This window comes from Hirundo rustica, chromosome 10, assembly GCF_015227805.2.
Source record: "Hirundo rustica isolate bHirRus1 chromosome 10, bHirRus1.pri.v3, whole genome shotgun sequence".
NCBI classification, from domain to species: Eukaryota; Metazoa; Chordata; class Aves; order Passeriformes; family Hirundinidae; genus Hirundo; species Hirundo rustica.
This window is the reverse complement of record NC_053459.1, coordinates 10,225,039-10,248,832: the sequence shown is the minus strand read 5'-3', so window position 1 is coordinate 10,248,832 and position 23,794 is coordinate 10,225,039. Positions and strand designations below refer to the sequence as shown.

The window sequence follows — 23,794 nt, the reverse complement described above, 5'->3', positions numbered from 1 at the left end:
AGAATTTTAATTTTTTTCAGTTTTTTAAAAGTGGGTGTTAAATACACCAAAATGAGAACAATATACAGCCTTAGGTAAAAATCTCCCTCTACAGGAGCATGATGCAGGTTTTTAACAACAGGGCAGTTTCTCACTATCTTTCTTGACAGAAACTAGGATACAACAAATAAAAATATGATCCAGATTCAAAGCAAACAAAAAGAGATGACCAGCTATCAAATGAGAGGATGCAGGACTTGTACACAGGTTCAAGTGGGAGCTGAAGAAGTTCTCGCAGATGTCTCAGGGGATGCTCTGGCCATCGGGAGCAGCAGCCACGGCTGCAGTGCTCCCCTTCCTGGAGGTGGTGTCAGGGGCAGGTGCATTGCCACCCCAGGATTGATTCTACCACCCACATCATGAAAAGCAACATTTGGCCTGTAGATCTTCTACTCTTCAAAAAATAATTCTACTGTATTTGAATTAGATATTTTAAAACGTCATTTTTAATGCTGTTGTGTTTAGGGTTCTTTTCGCGTTGAGGTTACTAGAAGCTGAAAAACTATCATCTACCTCAGTTTTGTTCATACCTCTGAAGATTTTTATTGTATTCAACAATTATTAACTATTTATTGTCTGTGATAAAAATTGTCAGCTGTTAAATGCAGTAGATAAATTTTCTGAGGCTGGTTTTACAGTTGCTCTTGCCCTGTTTCAGGCAGAGCTGCATGACAGACAAGCATAGAAATGTCACTGTGAATCCTGAGCTCTACATTTCAAAATAAGAGAGGGGAAAACCCACCAGTCCATTGAAATAAAGAACACACATGACCTACTTAAATAAAAAAAAATGCAGCTCAGAAGGACACTAGCCAATTTAAGAATTTGAGTCAGAGCCATTCCTAAGCCTTTGCCACATATAAGCAAACTTATAATGCCATATTTCAGTTTTCCCAACCCACTGTGAACCCAGTCATCACAAGGAACAGGCCGTCAGAAGGCAACTTGCAGCTGTGCAGCATTTATCAGGACAGACCGTTATCTTAGACAGCTGAACTATCAAACTCATTAAAACAATTTGCAGTGAAGACAAGGCGGGCTGATGGGTATTGAGTCCTCCTCCCAGCTTCAGCTGAGAATTAGACACTAAAGAGCAGCAAACTGGAAAATAGAAGCAGGATATATTTCCACATCCTTTCACTAACTACCCAGGAAATGTGAGTGATCCCTCTGAAGGAGACAAAAAAAGAAATTCACACAAAATGCCACTTTTAAAACATGAGTGGGTGTGAGTATTACTGTCATCACCTATTCAGAAAGAATTTGAACCTCACACCTCAGGAGTCCAAGTGCACATCATGTGCTTACATGGAAATCCCCAGCCTTGTGAAGTGTACGTTCTGTCCTAGAGCAGTTACATGACACAAACTTCTTCCCCAGAAAAACAGAATTGCATATTCACAATATGCAATAGGTTTATCCTGAAAGGATTTCAAAGGTCTAAAGGACAGAAAGAATACAGCAAACATGATTTCTACAGTGACAAGCCTTACTAAAAGCAGTTCAGGACTCTCCTGAGGTAATCCTTTTCAATAAAGTCACAGGGAGCCAAGTTTGTTAGCATTTCAGGGTGATGTCGAAAGCTACATCTCACTCCAACCACACAGAGATTAAAGTAGCACTTGGGTAGTATAAGGCATGCAGATTTATAAAGTGCCCAGTAATAGAGCTAGAACATACACATTCACCATTTTGGCTATGGGATTAAAGTGGAACCAGAGAAAGGGATAAAGCTGCTGCCAGACCCACAGAATGGTTCCAGGAAGATACATTTATGCAATACATTTTTAATGTATACCTCTATAATTTATTAAATGCACGTATGGGTAAACCAAGGTGTAGAGAACCTAACATCAAAGCATACACAGAGAGTATCTAGAGTACTACGGAAGCTCTTACAAGGTGCCAAGCCACACCCTTTCCAGCAGTGCTGTGAACCACACCAGACGTGAAAATATTTTACATATGAGCAGGAAACTCAGATAACTTAGCCTGAAAAACAGTTCTACACACTCAAGAATCTAGGAAGCAATCAGAAACAGAACCCAGATGGCCTGCCAGTCCAATGCTTACTGTATGAAACCTCAGCTCACAATTTCTTGCCAAAATAGGACAAGAGCTTATAGCCAAAAGTTATTGCAGACATCTGATTCACTAGCATAGTATAAGAAAAAATCATAAAGGAAGAGGCAACAGGAAGAAAACCAAACTAAAAGATTAAAGGGGGTGGGGGGAGAAGCTAGTTCCCAATCACAGTCCAAAGAATATTTTCTACCTTGTGATAACTCAAACCAAGTCAAATTTCAGTTTTTAACTACATAGCAGTAATTGTCTACATCTCATTATAGTCATTTTCCTCCATTTTTGCCAGCTGGAAATCTCCCAAATCACAGGTGCCCATCAATCTAGGGACATTGGGCAATTCTAAACCAACATGAACCATCACCGCCCTTCCCGGACCTTTCAATTCCAACTTACTGAGATACATTTTTGACATCCGAAGGTTTTGCACAGAAACCCAGGAAGCACCACAGGCATTACAGAGACTTTTAGGTCAGCCACTTTGCCTACTGGTGAAAGTTACATTTTAAAAGATCTGCAACTCTCTGCTCACTTCTCCCACAGCACAGCAGTACTTGAAATAACCAGGAAATCAGCCAAGTGATGACAGGCACTTTTGTTTCTTCATTTACACACAGGGATCCTGGCAGGCACTTAGAGGTAGTCACAACACATCAGCTATAGTAATTTCCTAATGAATTTAACAACATCTAGAAGTCCACAATCATCCAGAGATATAGAATATAAAAAAAATACCTCCAAGTTCATTCTCTGCTGTACATGTCCTTTCTCCCTCTTTGCCTCTTCATCCTTCTTTCAAGTCTGCTGGAGGAGACCAGTCAGTTCTGCTCCTTCACTCTGCCTGCAAAGAGCAACTGCACTTCCAGGTGCTCTCAGGAAATGGAGCAAGCTCTGCACAGGTGAAACCTATCAGCAGTTTCTGGGAGAGGTAAGCCTGGCTAAAAGATCATTGTATGCTAGTAAATAACTTGCAGGTGTTTCTCATCTACTTCTCAGCTTATGTCAGGATCCTTGGCTTCCAATCCTTGGTAAACAGCGCTTCTTCATGACGGACTTAATCACTGGGCCAGGATTCCAGGTTGAAGTCACTAATGATATTAATTTTCTTTTTACCTCGGTTCAAAAGAGGAGAATGAGGACTGAGCAGAAAGGAATGGATTGAATGGAAAGATGTGGGCAAGTAGGAGAGGGGAGTTTAACTGCAGCATGAATGCAATAGTTAATAGCAAGGCAGCTCAAAAATGGCTGCTGGTTTTCTCCAGCAATATGAATGGGGCATTGTATTACAAATAGCAAAACTGGCATTTTAATTAAACACTTTATTACACACACACAAAAAATTAATACAAAAGTCCTCAAAGAAAGTGTGTACCAACATTCCTTTCACAACCGAGTTTCCTATAATGCTCTATTTTTTTTTTTTTTAATTAAAAAGCTTACTAGTTAAAAATTACACATAAAGAAATTGAGCCATCATATGCATTCATTCTCACTAATCATGATTTCTCCCTGGTGATTAAAATAATAGTCCAGATTCTTCCCAGTGCTACTCAATGAAGAAGCAACATGCATTAGTTGAAATATAAGGAATCATTCCATTTAAACATAAGAGGGGGACAAAATCCGACTTTTCCTCTTTACTATGCAAGTGATCAAATACTAAGCAGGTTGTGTAGAGAAACTGTGGAGTCTTCACCCCTGGAGCTTGAAGATATTCAAACCCACGTCATTCCTGGGCAGACTGCTTGGATGACAGGATTCTGAGCAGGGCAGGCTGATGATCTCCAGTGGTCCTTTCCAACTTCTGCAGTTCCATGATGCCATATCTAAGTCAAACCTATCAAATCTAGATAACTGTTCTACCTCAACAGAAGGTGAACAAAGTGAGTAAAAGAAAACAGATCTAAAAGGCTGAGTTTATTGACTCTGAAACACACAAAGTAGGCAGGCATACATCAAACTGGATCCTTCCGTTTCTTCAGTCAGTGCCAGATTCTACAGGAGTTATCCTTGCTCCCTAGTAATAAACACACATTGTGAAGGAATCATTTAGGTGTATTGCACAATCTATCCATTTTTGTTAATACCTACATCAACAATGCACTCAGGAGACATGTACTTTTTTTCTTCTCCACAACTAGCAACATGCAGCAGAATCTAGGGCAATATTTTTGGCTGAGACCATCCTCCATCCCATGACTGAAATGAAGGAAACCTGATCAGAGTTCAGTACCAAATATACAAGAGGTGTGCTCCCATTTAGAAACCTTTGCCTTTTGTTCATCCACACCTCCCTCATAGCAATCCATTGTGAGAAAATGGCTGAGTCACTGCTCTGGGGCTGGTAGGTGCCCACTGGAGGGCATGCCCATGTCTTTGCACAAATTTGATCATGGCCATATTCTCTTAAATATCAGTTCTAAAGTGAAGTTCTAGATTTTCTTAACTATATTGAAAGTCACTGCTGGTACCTGCATTTGGCCCCAGGAAAGTTTTCAGACTATTTTTGATTTGTTGTAGCAAAATTTCAGATGTTTCTCCCAAAAAAAAGGAAAGAAAACCAGAATATATTAGTTACCTGTAATGATTGTATCACCTTTGTAGTTAAAAGCGCAGGAGAAGATCTCATCAGCATGGCCCTCTAATATCTGAAGGCAGTGTCCGGTAGCAGCATCCCAGAGCCGAGCTGTTTTATCAGAACTGGCTGTTAGTATGCAATTGCCTTTAGGGTTGAAACACACCTTTAAAAAATACAGAAATGAGTTATGTTACTTAGCAAGTCAGTATGCCTAATGAAAGACGCATATCAAAGTGATTGAAAGATGAAAGTAGAAAGCAGCAACTCTTGCATTCAGTTTTTTAGCTAAAATCAAGGATAGTATTCCACTAGAGTCAAGTTGGCAAACTTCTGTGCCTGAAAACAGTATCTACAAAGGCACTATATACCATGACCATACTACTGGATCTTAACTTCCAAATCTCAAGCACCAAAATCAGAATTGGTAGCAAATGTAGCAGCTTTATTTAAATGTTATCATTATTCCAATGTAAAATTTATACATATTTTATAGAGTTCTACATTAAATAACATACATCTCTGTGGTATCAGAATCTGCACTGGAAACAATTAATTTATACCAAATCTTCATATTTGTTAAACAATCAGTGCCATAACTGCATGGATTTCCAGACAATCAGGTACATTTTTTGAGCACTAACCAGACCATACCAGTTTATTATATAATTCAAAATTGCTTAGTCACTGAGCACAAAATGTCTGCTCCCCAGAAATCCAATTTCCAAGTATAATATTCCTAAGTGGTCACATCTCCGTAGAATATCTGCAGAAATACATGGCCTTTTCCACGTGCTCCCAGAGGAGCAGACTCTCTCCTCCAGCACTGAAATGATGCCGGTACTAAGGCTCTGATGGAAGCTGTCTGTAACCCACCCTCTTGGCAGCAGGGGTTCACACTGTCCTCAGTGGGTCTACACTGAGTGTGAGATACTGCAGTAACTGAGGAAAGACCAAGCCTTCAGAACTTACTATTCTCTCAGCAAAATGACTATATAGACAAATCAATAGAATGAAAGCACTTAAGTCTTCTTCATTAAGAACCATCCTAGATTAGTAATATTAATATTTCAACATCAAAATACATCCAAGAAAGCAGCACAAACCTAGCACACTAGCTTGGAGGCTAGGAAGATTATCTATTTGAAAGAATAATGAAAAGCTGCAAGTAATAAATAACAAAGTTTGAAAAATATGTACAATGTTGGAAGCAACTAAACATATTTGGAACAGAACCTTGGTGTTCAAAATTGAGCCAGATAAGCAAAGCACATGAGCACACTCCTCATGACCAACTGATTCTTGAAATAGACTTTGTATTTCTAAATCCCTTATGCACTTTTGAAAATAAGGTTTTCTATGTATTTTTCCACAGAAATATGGTTTTTCTGTTCCATAAATCTATAAATGACAAAGTGTAAAGAGGAGCACATCTGGTAGAAGCAAGGAATAGGGGTGATGGTAAAAGCCTTAGAGAAAACAGCCTTAAGATGTCAACAAGAGATTAAAAACCTGGTGCTTGTTCTGTCAGAGAATGTGGGACTCCAATGGCAGAATAACGCAGGCACAGTTTAGGACAGGTCAGACAGGAGCTTTGCTAACAATGAACTTAGAGAGCATCTCCCTCTCTGCTCCCCTGTTCTTTACCAAGTGGGTGTGCAGACCCAGCTGATTCAGGAAAAGGAAAGAGCTAAGGAAACAGTCATTTCAATGACAACAAAGTGAGGCGTCCATCCCTTGGAGGGAGGGACTTAAGTGGCTGCCATCGTTCTAAGGAATCAAATGGCAATGACATGACAGTACAGAGTGGTGGCTCTTGGAACCCATAGGAGTAACACACTCAGTGCTGTCTTACCTCAGAAGTGGGTAATTGGTAAACAATCATTGTCTGATATCTTTTATCCAAAAGGAATGTTCTTTTAATAAAGATAACTTCTTAGCCAGATCTGTCAATCTTAAGTAATAAAAAATGTGGTGGTATAATGATTTACAGTATTCCTGCATCATGGAATAACTGGTGGATTGGATGTTACACATAGTCAGATTAAAGAAGGTGCAAACCACACACAACTTACCTTTGAAATTTCATCTTCATGACCTTCTAGCTTTGCAATGCACTGTTTTGTTCCTGCATTATAGACTCTTGCTGACCCTGTTGCAGTAGGAGCCATATGTGATTGTTATGTTTAAGTATCCATTTCAGTAAGAATATTTCAATATGATCAGAAGGAACTCATCCTCAGGTTTAATTTTGGAAGAAATAGAAGGCAAACTTCACAGTTTCCTCCAAGGGTAAAATATGTTAAAAAGAATCTGTAATCCGGTTGGAAAAGACTGACTTCCTTTCCTAACCAGAAATGGATTATCCTGGAAAATTCCTAAAATATGAATACAAAGGTGCACGTAGAACACAGCTTACTGAAGCCTGTTATTTCAGAATGTACATTTCATTTAATAATCTATTCATTATATTTAATAAGATAATGATTAAATATCAGGAATCTTGTTACATTGTCTTTTGTCTTAATATAGTAAGTACAGGAAAATAGATCCAAACAGTCCTCCCCATCCAGTCTGGCATCCTGTTTCTGGAACTGAGTATCTAAAACTAATACTGTATTGTCATTATGCAGTATAATTTAAATAACTGAGCAGGGGAATACAGAAAACTATTTATTGTGATTCCTAGACAAATAATAAACACGCAAAACTTCTGCATGCCAATAACAAAACAAAATTGATTCTTTCACTACTTTTTTATTGTGTGTTCTCTCACTGTGCTTTAGAAAAGCCTGCTAGCAAATCCACCAGTAAAATTCCAACTACATTTTTCATTTAAGCCTAAATCTGAGCCACCAAATCAACCCCCTCAAAAGCTATTTACGTACACATTTAAAATATATTTCCAGCCACAAGTGAAATATTTCCTTCCAAGTTTGAAGGGGAAAGACATGTGGAGTCGATTGAAGTATGAACGTAAGAACTTTGTCACTGGAGAAAACTTTCAAAGCTTAATGCCCAATTTCTGTAATGCAGCAAACACTGCTTTGAATCAAGTCCTCCTCTTCATCAAGCTGCATTCAAAGCAGAGCCAAAGGGAAAGGACAAAGGTGTCTGACGCTGCAGCTGCAGCTCCCCCAGCAGCGGCAGCCCGTCCCCCACTCACCATCAGCAGAGGCCGTTGCAATGCGCTGCCCGGCGTAGTCGAAGCACACATCCAGCACCTCCTTGCTGTGCCCTGCCAGCGTCGCTATGTGCGTCCCCGTCACAGCATCCCACAGCTGCACAAACAGCGGCATTGATCGCGTCTTTGGGTTAATTTACTTTATAGATATCTACCTGATTGATAAACCAGCTCATAGAGACCCTTTCTGGGGTTTGACATGTAATAACATGAAAGCTGAGTACAAATCAATAATGAGTCGTTCTTTAGTTAGTTTAATGAAGTCCTATACACTTTTTAGTTCAGTGTATTGATTAAAAAAGACTTAACTAGACTTCACTGAAATTTAAGTTTATAAGTTTATAGGTTTTATTTAGTTGTAAATTCTCTAATTCATTGTATGTACTACTTTAAAATAATGCTCCTCAATTAAAAAAAAATATACATTTTTTATGTCAAGTAGCTGTATTGGCTACCTACTCAACCAGCTTACCATGCATGTTTTGTCCATCGATCCAGTGACAATGAGAGAACAGTCCCAGTTGAACTGGGCACTGCTAATCTCTCCTCGGTGGCCTATTAAAGTATGTAACAACCTACCAAAAAACAAATTAAAAACAATCATTTACATTTATAGTGTGTATTTTTATACACATATAAATTATAAGTTTAGAAAATGATATAGTTAAGGTGTAAAGTCTTCACCATTAAAGCAATTAAATGGAGTGGTACAGCTCATTTAGGATTCTAGCACTACATCAATTCCATTTTCTATCTTTGGCAAAAAGAGGCAGTAAGGAATAAAATGGAAAATTCCTCCCTTCTCTTTCAAGAATGTTCTAGTGAATGTATTTCCAGTGAAATGTGATGATATACAGTACTAGTGACGGATTCCTTAAATTTGTCTACATGCTAAGCAAGTTTTTCCACATTACTCTCCCATTATCCTACTCCAATGAACTGCGAACAGTACATCTTTAAAACTCCATATAATCTAAACCGTTTATAAAATCCACTGAAGATGAAATGGAAGTTAATCAGGTACTTAATGTGAGCATGTTCCCAAATAACAGGCAAATGACAGCCGAGCTGAAATATGATTTCTAATCCTCATTAATCCTGAACTTCTTGCTGCACAACACTGGCAATACAAATCCATTAAATTCTTCAGCTTTATCTGAGTAGAGAGGTTACGATTAGCCAATACTGCTTCCTATTAATTAATGGCCTATAAGGCAGCAAAGCCTAAAAAAGATTAATTGAGATATACATATATTAAAGGATTAGCAAATTGGGTTATTATCACAATGCTAATATCACTGCATCATTAATAGAAGCAGACTGTAAATAACAGATAAACAAATGACTGGAAAAACAACTAAATGAGTTTAAGTGACTGCAATGTTTTTATTCATTGTAGAAGATATATTAGGGTAGCTAAATTAACATATGTGCTAAATGAAGAGCAAAGAAAATTTCCTGAGCATTTGAATTTGCTATTTGTTTATAATAACAGAAACTTGATTATGTTCTTAGCATTTTACAGAATTACTCCTTTTACTTTCTAGTACTGTGAGGTCTACACTATTATAATAGTGTAGTTGTGGTTTTTTGTTGGGTTTTTTTACAGTAAAAAAACCCCAAAAATCAACAAGCAGATAACAGAGGAAAACTTAATTTTATAAACATATGATGTGGCCATTAAGGCTGCTGTTACTGTAATAACTACTGCCTGAAATACCTAGTAATACCTAGAAAAAAATTTAATTTATAAGCTGAAAACTTAAACTTCCAATTTTCAAAAAGACAGTGTGAGCTTCAAGGTTTGACATAAAAATCTGATCAAGAAATAGAATAAATAACAATGTGGAGAACATCTCACAGAAACCATTATCAGATACACAGAAAGAACACAGAAGACAGGCTTATAAAGTGCCATAAAAAATTCCATTTAAGTTATTTATTAAAAGCAATCATGACAGTATTTTCTTAGCCTTCAGTTTCCAAGTGAAATTTGATCTATGCATGCTCTTGTGTTTGACTATAATTGCAAATGAGAAACTGCTTCTCTCTCAGCACGCTGGTGTCCAGCGCCCCTGACCCAAGATACAGGACCAGGCTGTTGAGTTGCCAAATGAAGCTCTGCAGACACCAACTGAACTACAAAGGACTGTATCTGCCATGGAAATACAGACCTGGATTACAAAAGTGTATTTCCCCCTTCACCCTTTTCTTCTTTTTAATCACAGTATTTTATCAAGAAAATCTTGAACTTTGTTCAGATTTCTTGTCCTTACATCAACTTCCCTCAGGGCAGTTCAGGGCATCTACCCAGAACAGAACCCAGGAACATATGTGCTCAGCAGGGTCAGCCAGCAAAATCACAAGAAACTCCAATTTGGAAAGCAGTACACCTCATGTAATTCACATGGTGAAAAACAAGCATGCAAAACCTCGGCTACAAGATTTTGGAAATCCACCTGAACCTGTCAATAGTAAATTATGATTTGCTCACAGTCTTTCTGATTGCAACTTTCCATTATTCCGAAATGTATTCATGCCCAAGTGCCATTCGAAAAGCTGACTGCTGGCCTTGGAACAATTCTAATTGCCCACTACCTAATCATCAGAGCTGCCAGTGAGAAATTTCTCCTTCATATTCCTTGTATTGGCCCTGATGTGAAGTCCATTTTGATTTCACAGAAAAAAAAAAATTAAAATCCCCAGACTTTGATTTCACTGTAGGCTCAGACAATAAGCTGGAAAAAGTTGTTTTCAAATAAAAATATTTGCAAGAACATCAGACTGAAGGAAGTTGTATTCAAAGGTCGATTTGCTGAATGAGTATTGGTATTGAATAACCTCAAAGATTATAGTATCAAGCCTTAAATGATATACTATGTGTACACTACTTATAAATCACATAGTCACACTTTTATATATATTATCTATTATCCCAAGATATCATTATACACACACTTTCCTCTTATATATAAATTTCTGAGATATTCCCCTTGCTCTCACCAAAAAAAAAAAAAAAAAAAAAAAAAAAAAAAAAAAAAAAAAAAAGCACAACCCCTGTAAACAAAATAGAATGGTTATTTTCATAGATTATTTTGTCAGTCATCAGGGTGATCATTTTATTACTTTACTTACCCTGAGTTTCCCACTGAAAAAACAAGCAAATTTGTCAGTATTAGACAAGTTCATATTTACCTGTTGCATTATTTGTTGGCATCATAATCAAGAGATTCTGTTCTCTACAGCCAAAGGAGAATACATTTTAAATTTTAATTGACAAAGGATGATGAGAAGGAAAAATACATCCTCTGTAGTTTTTAAAGATAACATAAACAGAACAATTTTCTATAAAACAAAATATACTTTCTGCTTGAACAGTCTAGAAATCCTAGACATCTTGCATATCATGAGTTTCCATGTTGATAAAACATATTCCTGTTTGGAGAATTCACCAGGAACAGCCACAGAATTTTTCCATTCTTTCTGCCTCCTTAGTGCTCATAAGATAGACATTTAAAACAAAGAATACATACAAAAGCATTTCATGAGCAGCACTCCTTTTCAAAAAATAAAGAGAACAGGAATAACAAATTACAAAATGAAGGAACATATACTCTAAATTAAATAAAAGCCCTGTAAGGTGTAGCTCAACATTTTCTATTTAATTTGTCCCAAAATCATACAAAGTAAAATTATATTTGTTAGTGCTTTAGTACCTGCCAGTGCCAACGTCCCATACTGCTACTGTATGGTCAAAGGAGCCAGTGATGATCCTGTCTCCAGTGGTATTGAAAGACAGAGCAATAATTTCTGCTGAGTGACCCTGAGAGAATTTTTAAAAAGGAGTATGAGAATACAAATTATTACTTTTCCACTAATATAGTTTAACATGTAGTCTTTTTTCAGCAGCATAACCCTTCCACAACTCATCTTTATTTTATTTATTGTCTTGTCCAGTGTATCACAATTTTGACAGAAAGATCAACCTGACTGTGGAACAGTCAATAACCCAAAAACTGCAAAAACTCAGGCATGCCACTTAAGCAGGAAGCTTATTCACTATGTATGACTTAGGATTTATGTGAGAGAAATGCATTGAAGCAGCAGAGGCCAATCTGACCCTGGGGAAGCCAGAAAGCCGTGCAGAGCAAGGAGAGATGACAATCTAGAGGTAACTGGATGGCTGCCCTCTGCTCATGTTTACTTCCTCCATACAGAGGAGGTCACAACTGACAGTAGAGCAGCATGTTTTAACAAGTGATGGAAGGGATTCTAATCTATAGCAGTAGTGTCACTGCAATGAGAAAATCTGTCGTTTGATAAATAGGACTCATGAAATACCGCAGCTTTCTCATTCCCTTCAAGTTTTCTTATTCTGCTTTGTAACTGCAGTCACTATGGGATCACCTGGTAAAAGAAACTGCAAGGTTTGGAACAGTTGTAATGGTTATACTGTTATTTATCTCAGCTGGAAAACTAAGACAGCAAGGAACACCTCTGAAAACATAAGGCAAACACACATTTAAAGTGGCTACTTCTTCTCCTTTCTCTATATCCCATAATTTGGCAGTGGTATCCATGCTTCCAGTTGCCAACAGTGTGCTCTGAGGATTAAATGATAAACATACCTGTAGAGAGAAACATTAGAGAGAAAAAGTTTAAAGGAGTCCATTTATATATATTTTCTTAAAAAAAAAAAAAAATAAAGCAAGGGTCAGGATTAATACTTTTAAATGAGAAAAAAGTCTGATAGTATTTTATGGCATACAGAAAAGTTGCAGAATTCTTCCAATAGTTCACTAGAACAGCAACAAATCCACACCATGTAACTCTGGGTAAGTACTCAAACCAAGTGGACTCCTTGCAAGCATATTTTGTATTCTTTATTTCAAAATTCTCTTTGAAATCCTCCAATTACTGTCCAGTCTGACAGTCCTCCCTAGCACTATCATTTGGTAGGATTTCTCTGTTACTTGATGAGATTGGGACAAAGATCACCCAAACTCTGTGTACCCACAAACACACTCTTACCCTATCAAGGTGTCATTATTGATGTCATTTGCCAAGGCCACCGCCACAACATCATATTTAAGAAAAAGCAAAAACAAAAGCTCAACAACTACTTTAATTCATTTTTCACATTAAAAAATCATGTATTCATCCGCCCATTCTCTGTAATTATCCAGTGTGATTTGCTCTGCAAATAAAGACTAGGAGGTACCATAAAAAAAGGAAAGCAGCAGCTCAGTTTTTTCATCCTGAGTAACTATGGGCATGCCCTTGCCAGCAATGTATCAGTTGCAATAATGGCCTTTCAGAAACAGGTCTGATTCAGAGAAACACATCATTTCCTGCTGGCAATTATCTTCTTCTAATTACTTGTCAGAACAACTCATAACACTCCAGGTCTAATCTAACTCCTATGTTGTAGTGCACTAAATAGTTCATTTTTTTTATTAGATTGCACTGGGTGGTTTGTCATATCTGCACACAAAAAGAGTTTTTTTATGTTTTGCACATGGTATGCTCTGTACCCCCTCTGGGTTCTGGTGTTGGTACCCTCTAGTTGGTCCTTCCCTACATTCACTCCCAGGTTGTTTCCCATTGGTTGTGGCTGCTCTCCCTGCCCTTTCCCCCTGTGTTTAAAAATTCCCACCATGAGAGTTTCTCTCTCTCTCTGTTCCTCCTGGAGTTTGTGTTCTACAATAAAGCTGTGGGACCATGGTCCCGAGGATGAAAAAGAGCACCTCTGTCTTTTACCTTCTGTCCATTATTGGGGTAATGCACCGGGGTCTGGAGCTAGCCAAGATTTGACCCCGAGAGAGACGTACCCCAATAGACCGAAGGAGTCATAAAAAATGGAGAGGCCTTTAAACATTTACCTGACTGATTTGTGGAAGCAAAATCCCCGCAGCCTTTCTCAATAAGCAAACATGTTCTCCATTGTAAGGGCTAATTTAGAGTATCCAGAGAATCAAAAACACACTGAAACAAACCCCAGATTCCAATGTGGTAAACCACAATCTTCTTGCTCTAGTTAAGGCCACTCAATCTACAATTTATTTTTTTTTTTCCCAGAAACAATTTTCAGGAATATTTCATTGAACAATGATTGTATAGCTATTTTAGAAAAAAAAAAATCTTCATTGAAATTCAGAGTTTTAGTGTCTTTGCCTTGATCTTTTAAACTGGAATTTGTGCATCAAGGTACGTGCTGCTGCTGATAGGGGTCCTAGTGCATGAGAGAGGAAACCAAGCATTTTTACGCTTAAACTGTTTTAATTTCATAGCTCTTTGACATTTCAGTATCCCACATATTCCCAGTTAACACATTTTACACTTCAGAAATTTGTTCCTCTACAGCTCCAGTTGGTTCTGTACACGAAGTACAGATCTCTGTGTGAAATACAACAACGCAAGCAATTATGTTCTTGTGTATTTAGTTCTGCAAATGTGAGAGGCAATGCAAGATAGCCAGGAAAACATGTGATATGTAATCAAACAAAAAGTATGTTCAATAAACTGAAAATTCCAATTGCTATGGTATTTTTCAATGTTTTAACATTTAGCAAACAATTGAGATTGGAACAAAGTAAAAAAAAATAATATAGTATCAAACTGTGTATGAGGGTTTATTCTATCTCAAGAACTGTCAGACTATCTTCCCTTGTAGTGCAGAAATGTTAACAAGATCTGGATGTATGAATAGATGTGCCACAATAACTGTGCCTTCCAGTGGGAGCTCACAGGGAGTTGGAACTCAACGATGGTGTGAGGAAACATAAAGGAATAAGAAACATCCATCATTACTCACTATTTCTGCACTATGTCCTCTGAAGGTATAAAAACATTTTCCTGTTTCTGTACTCCACAGTTTGCAGGTTTTATCAAAAGATCCAGTGGCAATCTTGTCACTAAATAGGAAAAAAAGAAAACATCCTCTAATTTTTATGTAGAAAAACCTTCTGACTCCGCAGACAGCAGAATCCAGAGAAACAACACCCAGCCTTGGAAGCTCCCATGCACTTTGTTGCTCACTGCCACACTACAAGATCCTGCAGCAGGATTTCACAAACACAAGCTAGAGCAAGTCAAAAAATTAGCAGACACAGTGAGTTTCTAAGAGAGCTACTGCACCTATCTATTAGCACAGGAGTATTCATAGCTGATGACTGACCTACTTTAGGGATGATCTGCTGCACTTACAGATTTATTAGGAAGTTATATCATTTCATCAGATAACATCTGTTTATCAACAATTATAAATGCAGTTCACACAAATTTCAGAAGCTGAACTCTACTCCCACTGAAGTCAGTGGAAGTGTTGTGACCATCTGCAGTTAGAGTAAGACTAAAGTGAAGCCTCCAGAAAATGTACCAAGGGGCACTGTACTACAACCTAAAGATAAGCAGAAAAAAAGTGGGGTTTATCAAATGTTTAAACAAAAATGGTTCAACTTTCATCAGGTTTGTCTTGCTGTATGTTGCTTCTCCACTTTTATGTTAATCTATTTATTGATCTTTGCACAGATTTTTGTCATTAGTTTCACCAAGCTATATAAATGAACTTCATGAAATGCTTTTCTAAAGTAAAGCATAATATCAAATTATAAGACATTGACACAGAAGGGTCTAAGTTTTTCTTTTCACGTAGAAGAAAGAGATGAAGTTTCAAATAGTGTAAGATTCAACAGAAAAAATAGGAATTCATTTATCTTACAGAAAAAATGGTTTTCATGGGAGCTTCCTCAGGAAGCAAATGACAATGAAACTTCAGCAGCTAACATGTAATTCCCTTCACCTAAGAGGTGGCAATTATAATCTAGGACAAACAATTACTGGAGAAAACAAAAGGTGCAAAAAATTATTATCTGACATTCACACAGCAGCACCTTGTGGATTTCACAAAAATGACTCAAAAGCTGTGACATTTCTAAATCATGTCCTAAATAATATTGAATTTGTAATGGCAAATAGAGAAATCCACTTCTTTCTCCTTAACTGAAGCAACACAGATTGTCATAAGTATTTATATCTCACATCATATACAACTACTTGGAGGCAGAAGAGAATGATTAACATTCAGAAAACAATCTGGCCATGTATATATTACTGAAACAAACTGTGTTTCAATATATTCAGCTGACTCATTTATATTTTTTCAAGACTGAATACCTAATTAAATTTTTGGTTAGAATTTCTAAATTTAAGTTTAAAAAATGATAGCAGAAAACATGTTTGAATGGATCTCTAGTACAAATAACCATAGTGTCATCCTACAGTAATTAGCTATAGTTGAACTCTACAAACTCAGAAGTTGAACTCTTTCCATTTGAAATAGTCTTTGTTAGGGTATTTGCAAATTAACAGTATTAGCAATTATGAAGAATCTCAGAGGAAATTTATTTACCCATAGGGGTTATTGAAAGCTATGGCATAGACAACGTTTCTGTGTCCCTCCAGCGAATGCAGCTCTTTTCCTGATGCTGTATCCCACAGTTTGCAGGTTCTATCGTAGCTTCCAGTGATAAAGCTAAAGCAAAGAGAAATTAATTTCTGAATACAGAAAATATCTTAGTGGTCCCAATGCACAGGAAAATTATTTATTTCCGCAGATTTTATTTAACATTGTTTCAGACCCTAAATCTCCTCTTTCTTTCAAAAATACAGATCTATGACCACAGAGGTTCCTTTTCTTCTTTAACATCTTATTCATAAAAACATCTTTTTTCTAGTCTTTAATGTATTTCAACTAGAAAGCATGCTGCTGCTTTCAAGACATGAAGAAAAAAATCATAAGACATATGTCCACAGTGAAATCAATTAACATGAAAGCTACACTTCCACTACAGTGAAACTCCCAAATGAGTTTATGTCAAAGACTCATTTAGCTTATAGCAATATTTAGTTTGTTGCCATAAAGGTGCTTCTTTCTGTAATATGGTAATTGTCAACAGATTATGGCTGTAGAAGAAAAAAAATTACATACATTGAATCTCACCTGCTACTTTTTTGCATCTCCCATTGGTTTTCCCAGAGGCCTGAAATACAATCCTCAATTATGCCCAAAGCTGCTTATAAGCAGCAGAGCTGAATTGGTTTTGCAGCAAGATAAAAGCACTGAAGTTTCCTTACCATTTAATTTACAAGTACAAAACTTCAATTAATGATTACATACTTTGACTTTGAAAGCAACTTACCGGGAACCAGATTTGTTAAATGCGACATTAGTCAGAGGCAATATGTGTGTTCTAAGCACCTGAAATAGCAGCGGGAGCAGTGAGAGGAAAAACATTTGATGTTAACAAAATAAACAAAATTGCTCAAAATATTCAACAGATTAATTTTTTCTCCTCCTCTTGTTAGAGGAGAAGAAATCCCACATTAATCATCAGATTATCACTGAAGATGTTATATAGTATTGATTTCAATTTTATACTTTATTTGAATGAACTGGCTTTTTTTTTTCCATGTTTGCATTTTCTTCACCTTCTCCAAGACCAGTAAAGCAACGCTAGACCAGAGCTGAATGGGCAAAACAAAAGAGGAGACAATGACTCTAAGATCACTGATGAAAGAAATCCCAACTAATATTAAGCCTTAGACAGTGAACCAAGAAATCCAGTTAAATTTGAGACTTTTAGGGTATGGGATGCTTCCAGCTGGCACGTGACTTTGTTATACAAAACAGGAAGAACAGATATAAGCTACAGCTCTTTCCTATGAGGCTATGACAAGATGTGCAAAACCCTAAGAAAGATACTCAGCAAGACAAAATTCCAACACAGAATTTAAATTTTAATGTCTGCACGTATTGTGTAGGTTGTGGAGGGCACTGTTTTCTAACAGTGCTTTAATCAGACAATATAGGATCACTCATATGAATGAGCCCACAGCCATAATAACACACACTAAGGTTTATTAAACAGAGGTGAAAATAGTTTCAGATACTGCAATGGAAGTCACCATGCCATGGTACTTTAAAAAGAACCAAAAAAATATAATCTGGTTGGTGTTTGAATAAACTGGCTGCCGTAAAACATGGTTTGCACTTGAACAATTTCTCCTATTACAAGCTACCCTCTCCTCAAGTCTAAAGCATAATAAAATCATTAACTGGGAAATCACAGCAGTTGCTGACAGTGAAGTAAAGGGATGTTAAAAATACCTCAGTGGTTCACTAGGTCTTTTCCGTAGTGTAAGAATGAAGAAGAAACTGTTTATGAACAGTGAGATTTAATCACTGACATATTACCAGAACTTCAACTTATTTTTCTTATCTCAAGTTTTCCAAGCTGCCTGTCTCCAAAAGGAAAATGAGAAAAGCTCATAGATCTTCTACTCAGAAGAGTAGGGACTCATCAAAATGGAAATAACGATTGATAAGTGAAGGACTGAGAGGGAGAGAGAAACAGAAAATGCATTTTATGTTACAGAAACAGCAATTTCTGCTCTCTAGAGAAAGCAACACAAGTTTGTAGTTTCAGCTACAGAAGTGGGAATGAGCAATCAAGATGGAGAAATGACAAAAATATTGTGTCTTTTTTTAAAAAGAGCCACAATATCTGTCTGCATATGAGAATCAATAATTATGGAAATTTATGGAAATCTCACCCATAACATTTTTAGGACTACACACAGGCAGCTCTAAACAACAAAGGTATCTTGAAATTATGAAAAAAGGAGGAAAATGAGATGGGTTCTTATGTAATTTCAGATTATGAGACTAATTCTATTCTTCCAATGCCCAGTGCTGCAGTTGCTTCATCCACAGAACTGTGAGCCAGTAAGAATTGCCTGTGCAGATCATACAATAAGCAAACCCTAAGGCAATATTAGAAAAAATATACCTCAGTTCTGCAAAATCTGCTACAGCTGTACCTAAGATAAAAATCTGCAAATCACTACAGCATCCCATGCTATGGCATAGTTTAAAATCTGAGAAATTGCTATAAAAGCTCATTTCTCTGCAGGGTGCCTAACATACCACCATCATCACAAGTACTGGAAATAACAAAAAGATGAGTTTATACACTTGTTTCAGATTACACTCCAGTGCAACAGGAATAAAAACCATTCATTTCCAAACAATGCACACATGGAACATCTTTTTGAGGGAAAAGAAAAAAATCTCACTCCTACCCACCTCTTATACTATATTATTATCTCAGAAGGACCTGGCATTTGTGTTTCATTTAGAAGACTTAGATGAAATTGAAAAATCAAAAAAGTTCTTTTCACACACTTCTAACCACTCCTGAGTGAAGGAAATAAGCCAGCACTGATTGGATTTGCCTGCTTCTATTATTTCCAAATACAGAAGCTCAGACACAGCACTACACCCAACAATGAAGAAATACATTAATTACACTCAAGTTTGAACAAGTATTTGAAGATTTGGCAGTCTCTGTGATGAACAAACAATTTTTAAACCTTTAGAAAAGCATGGCATTATCTCAGTTGAGAGCATAACTTGGAAGAGAAACTTTAAATTTAAGACGCCTTGCTACATAGCTCTGTTTTCAAGGTTAAATACATCGGTCTTTGCAGATTTCACCCAGATAAGTACTGTTGGTCGAAAGAATCAAAGTGATACTTAGGAACATGTAAGGGTTTTTTTAGCTGAACAACCAACACAAAACTTCTTCTCTTTTAATTTAAGGTAACAATAAACACCATAGCACTGGCCAACACTGTTTAACAGCTCTATATTGCCATCTGCTGGCACAATAAAGATACAACATTTTACTATGTCATCGTAGCATGCACTCTCTGGAAGAAATTTTCATTTCCGCAATTAAATACAATTAAACCTATTCTCTTCTGACAGACTCAATCCTGGATCTGGAGCTCTGAAAGGTCTCTGTAATCACTGTTCTTAAAAATCCTATTTGTTTGAAATAATATTTCATGTGCTGTCTGTAAGCCGAAGATCAATTTATCAACATTCAAAGATAATAGTAATGACAGAAAGTAATGAAACCAGGATTTGTAATGACAACTGCATGTAACATAAAAACTCATAAAATAATAGCACAAATCCCACAATTTTCACAAAATGAAGAACAAGTAGATACGCGTATGAAAATATTTTGGTCCTTTCCCAGCAGCTAATTTACTTGGGGTCTATTTACAGGTTTTGTTTAAATGTAACTATGGGTGTTGCAAGCCCACAAACTCTTATTTGACAAATAAAAGTCTGATTTCTCTCCATCCAAAACACACCCTAGTGAATAAGCCTGTGAAAACAATATCTAGGAAGAGTTACACCTCAGCCTTTTGGGGGGAATTCCTGGCAGAACAAGCAGGCCAGACCCAGTTACTCTAAAAGTGCAGAGAGGATTGAAAAGTGCCAAGAAATCAGTCATAGAGTACAATAAACAGCAGTAAAAACATACTCACAGTATCACAAATTAAACCCACCCAAAATTATTTTAAAGATGCATCTGACCTTAAAAAGAGAGAATTTGTGATTCTGTTTTTCCCCTAGCTTCTCCTGTAATCTTTGTACTAGATGTATGACATGTTCCAAGCAGGAAGCTGTGATGAGAGGTTCTCTTTTTTGGATTTCTTCTACTAAGGCAGTAACATCTGTGCTAATTATGAGAAAAGAATTAAAACAAACTCAAGAAATACCCCAAACACAACCCCACCACATTCCATCCTCTGGCAATAATTACAAATTTAAACCCAAGAATATTATTTACTTGCAGAGAAGAGAAACTGAAGTAAACAATTACATGTTAAGCATGTATCTCATTCTGTAAAGGCCTAAAGAAATAAGGATAAATAATTCTTGGTTTTTGTACTTCCTTCCCTCTCTTACTTCAGTTGCATAGTACAATTCAACTTTTAAAAATTGTATCTTGGCAAGAAATTTATCTTTTCAAACAATTTCCATGGAGGATCAGGCATGGGGCGATGTGTGTCCCAAACTGTCAGTTTAAACATCTGAATTAATCTGAAATTTCATAAATTCCAAACAAGTTTCCCATGGAGTAGTAACAAGATGAATTATATATGCAGAGTCTTAAACTTATCTCTGTCTGTGGCTTCAGAAATCTCTGATTGTTTCTACAACTCTTAGTTGTGACAGTAACTACCACGTGGTCCAGTGTCTGTGGAGCCCTCAGTGAGGGGGTCACAGCTGGTCTGTGGAAATACATCCTCTTTCTATGTCATCAGAACACTACTGATGGCTGGCTTTCTGAGAGAAATTAAGGGGTGACCATACCCAGCAGTCAAATCACAATACACTCTGAAATCAGTTTAGCAAGAAAGCCAAGCATTTCTGTTAGTATGGGAATTATTCAAGTCTAAAGGGGATTTTATTCATCAGTCTTCTCAATGGGAGCCACCATATCCTGTAAATTAGTATCCTGTCAGTGTTTATACCCCTGTTCAGTAACACCAGACAACTTATTTCTTTCACAAAGAGACTTGACAGGTTTTGTCCACAGCACTATACTGCGTAGTCCCAGGTAGACAAAATTTCGTAATTTTTAAATTGAGATTTTTCATCCTGCATATCCAGTTTACACTATCTTTTGACTTGGGCTTACATGCAAGGCCTCTTCCATATCAATGCTAGTATTAAGACAATCATATTATTTCATGTCTTTCTGCCTCATAAACTCCACAGATTTGGATAATTTTATTTAATAGTGGCACTTTATTATTTTCCTGAAGCCCTTCCTACCAGAGCTGGCTGAGCAGAGCACATAGGCCCTACATAATAGCTGATCTCCCTTCTGTCTAACACAGTCAAGCAAATTGTACATGAACATGCTGTAGAAAGGTAGAGTGCTGTTATCTGAAATAATATACTTACTCAGGTCTAAGATCAAGCAGATCTATTGATCTGGTCTTTGACTCACCACCTTCTACATATTCGAAAATAATTCCTTCAAAAACAAGCAATAAACAGGTCATAATTAGATGTCTGGGAGTTTTAGAACATGCACTGTAGACAGCAGCACTTCCACTTTTATAGCACCAATGATTTCAGGAGACCCAATTCCAGCTCTTGGAGCTGGAAGGAGGTTAGCTGTTGCTGAGAATAAGCGTGGCCATGAACAACTTTGATGTGCTTATATGGAAAAAAAATGTTAAACAATACTATTTCTGAGTTTTTTGTACTCTGGAAATGAACAAGCTCTTTTTTGCAAGAAATTTTTGCATCATTTCATCATTCAGCATTAATTTCAAAGAAGCTGTCCTGAAGACACTTGCTATAGCCTGGCGTTCCAAGAAGCCTGGAAAACATGTTTTACAAAATGTTATATTTATTCTAGTGCTTGAGTGCAGTAGTATATCAAAAATCACACCACACTTTAAATTTCTAGGTTTGCTCTGGGACCTCTGAAACTTTCACAGCACTGAAGTATTAAAATGTTTAAACACATGGCTTTCTATTTTGAAACAGCTGATAAAGGGCTCAGCTGCTCCTTGATTTTCTGTGGGAAAGGATAATTTAGACGAACTTCTGTGTCATTCTGCATTTTATGAAGTTCATATGAAAAGTATTTAATTTGAAAGGAAGATCCTTTTTTCCAATACACTTCCTGAGCTGGCCATCTCCAGCTTATTTCACTTCTGACATTTCATTGAGTCACCTGAGTACAGGATACACCATGACCAGTCTGGCAGCACTGCTTTTCAAAGCATGGTTCCGCTCAGAAAATTCATAAATCAAGGACAAAAAAATAAGAATTAGTATCAGGTAGCTTGGAAAAGGCCTCTGAGATCATTAAGTCCAACTCACGACCAAAAAGGACCTTGTCAACCAAACTGAGTGCCAGTCCTTAAACACATCAATGATGGTGACTGCACCACCTCTCTGGGCAGCCCTTTTCACTGTTTCTGTGAAGAATTTCTTCCTTACATCCACTCTAAACCTTCCCTGGCACCGCTAAAGATTATGTCCTCTCATCCTCTCACTGGCTGCCTGGCAGAAGGGACCGACCCTCACCTGGCTCCAACCTCCTTTCAGGTAACTCTAGAGAGTGGCAACTTTTTTTTGCTAGACAGCCATTTAAAAACATAAATACTTTTTTTTTTTTTTTTTTTTTTTTTTTTTTTTTTTTTAATGTCAGCTACATTCGCTGTGGACTTTTCAAACTCCTTACTGTGTATGTACTGAGTATGATTGCCTCGACTTTGCAGTAAGTCACTAATTACAGCCGCGATGGGCGACGAGCCGCTTCCAGCCGCAGCCCCTCACCCAGGCACCGGGACAAACATCGGCACCTCCGCTCCGGCCGGCGGCAGGTGCGCCACAGAGCCGCCCGCGCCCTGCCGGGCCGCGGGGACCCGCCGTGACCGCGCACCCCGCAGGGCCCCGCCGCACGCCCCACACCCCCAGGCCCCCCGCGCCCGCCCCAGCCCCGGCACGGCCGCCGGCAGCACCCGGAGCGCCCCGGCCGCCCCGCTCCGCACCCGGCGGGAAGTAGCGCAGCAGGAGCCGCCTCAGCGCCATCGCCGCCACCGCCGGCCCGGCCCCGCGCGTCCTCCCGCAGCCATGGCAACGGCGCGGGGCGCATGCGCGGTTCCGGCCGCGGGGCGGAGGGCCGGGCCCGCCGTGGGGAGCGGGCCGGGGCCGCGCAGCGGAGCCGGGCCCGGGGCAGCGTCACCGCCCGGGGCAGCGTCACCGCCGCGCTGCTGGCGCTGCATCGTCCGCACAGAACCGCGAGCGATTCCGGACTGCGCCGCGGAGGGGAAAGAAGCGGATCTAAAAAAGAGTGCGCTAAAAAAATCATAAAATTCGGAGTGCCAAAGAGCCACTAGTAACGGTGTAGCGAAGTATGAAATTTTTTGGAAAGTGAATAGTTACTTACTAAGGAAGATTAATTAAAATTTAAAAAAAAAAAAAAAAGAAGAACCTAATCAGTTTATTTTTTTCGAAGAGCTACTCA

The 23,794-nt window shown here is 38.0% G+C and overlaps 1 protein-coding gene across 1 annotated transcript; it reads right to left on the bottom strand.

Moving 5' to 3' along the window:
- Positions 1-3,481: 3,481 nt before the first annotated feature.
- DAW1 (dynein assembly factor with WD repeats 1) lies at positions 3,482-23,402 on the bottom strand. The gene is made up of 13 exons (XM_040074167.1): positions 23,319-23,402; positions 21,712-21,784; positions 20,332-20,476; positions 17,081-17,139; positions 16,291-16,413; positions 14,695-14,794; positions 12,401-12,508; positions 11,597-11,703; positions 8,353-8,455; positions 7,863-7,977; positions 6,772-6,848; positions 4,700-4,862; positions 3,482-4,138 (listed from the first exon to the last, which is right to left on the bottom strand). The coding sequence occupies exons 1-13, from the start codon at positions 23,356-23,358 to the stop codon at positions 4,104-4,106; spliced, it is 1,248 nt and encodes a 415-aa protein (XP_039930101.1). The 5' UTR covers positions 23,359-23,402; the 3' UTR covers positions 3,482-4,103.
- Between the last annotated feature and the right edge of the window lie 392 nt (positions 23,403-23,794).

Bases quoted from the DNA above. Each gene is read 5' to 3' on its own strand.
- DAW1 (XM_040074167.1), bottom strand. From the start codon at position 23,358: ATGGCGCTGAGGCGGCTCCTGCTGCGCTACTTCCCGCCGG. The intron at 7,978-8,352 runs GTAAGCTGGTTG...CTGTTTGTGCAG, and splicing joins CGATGGACAAAACATGCATG to CTGTGGGATGCTGTGACGGG. The intron at 6,849-7,862 runs GTGAGTGGGGGA...CTACTGCAACAG, and splicing joins TGCAACGGCCTCTGCTGATG to GGTCAGCAAGAGTCTATAAT.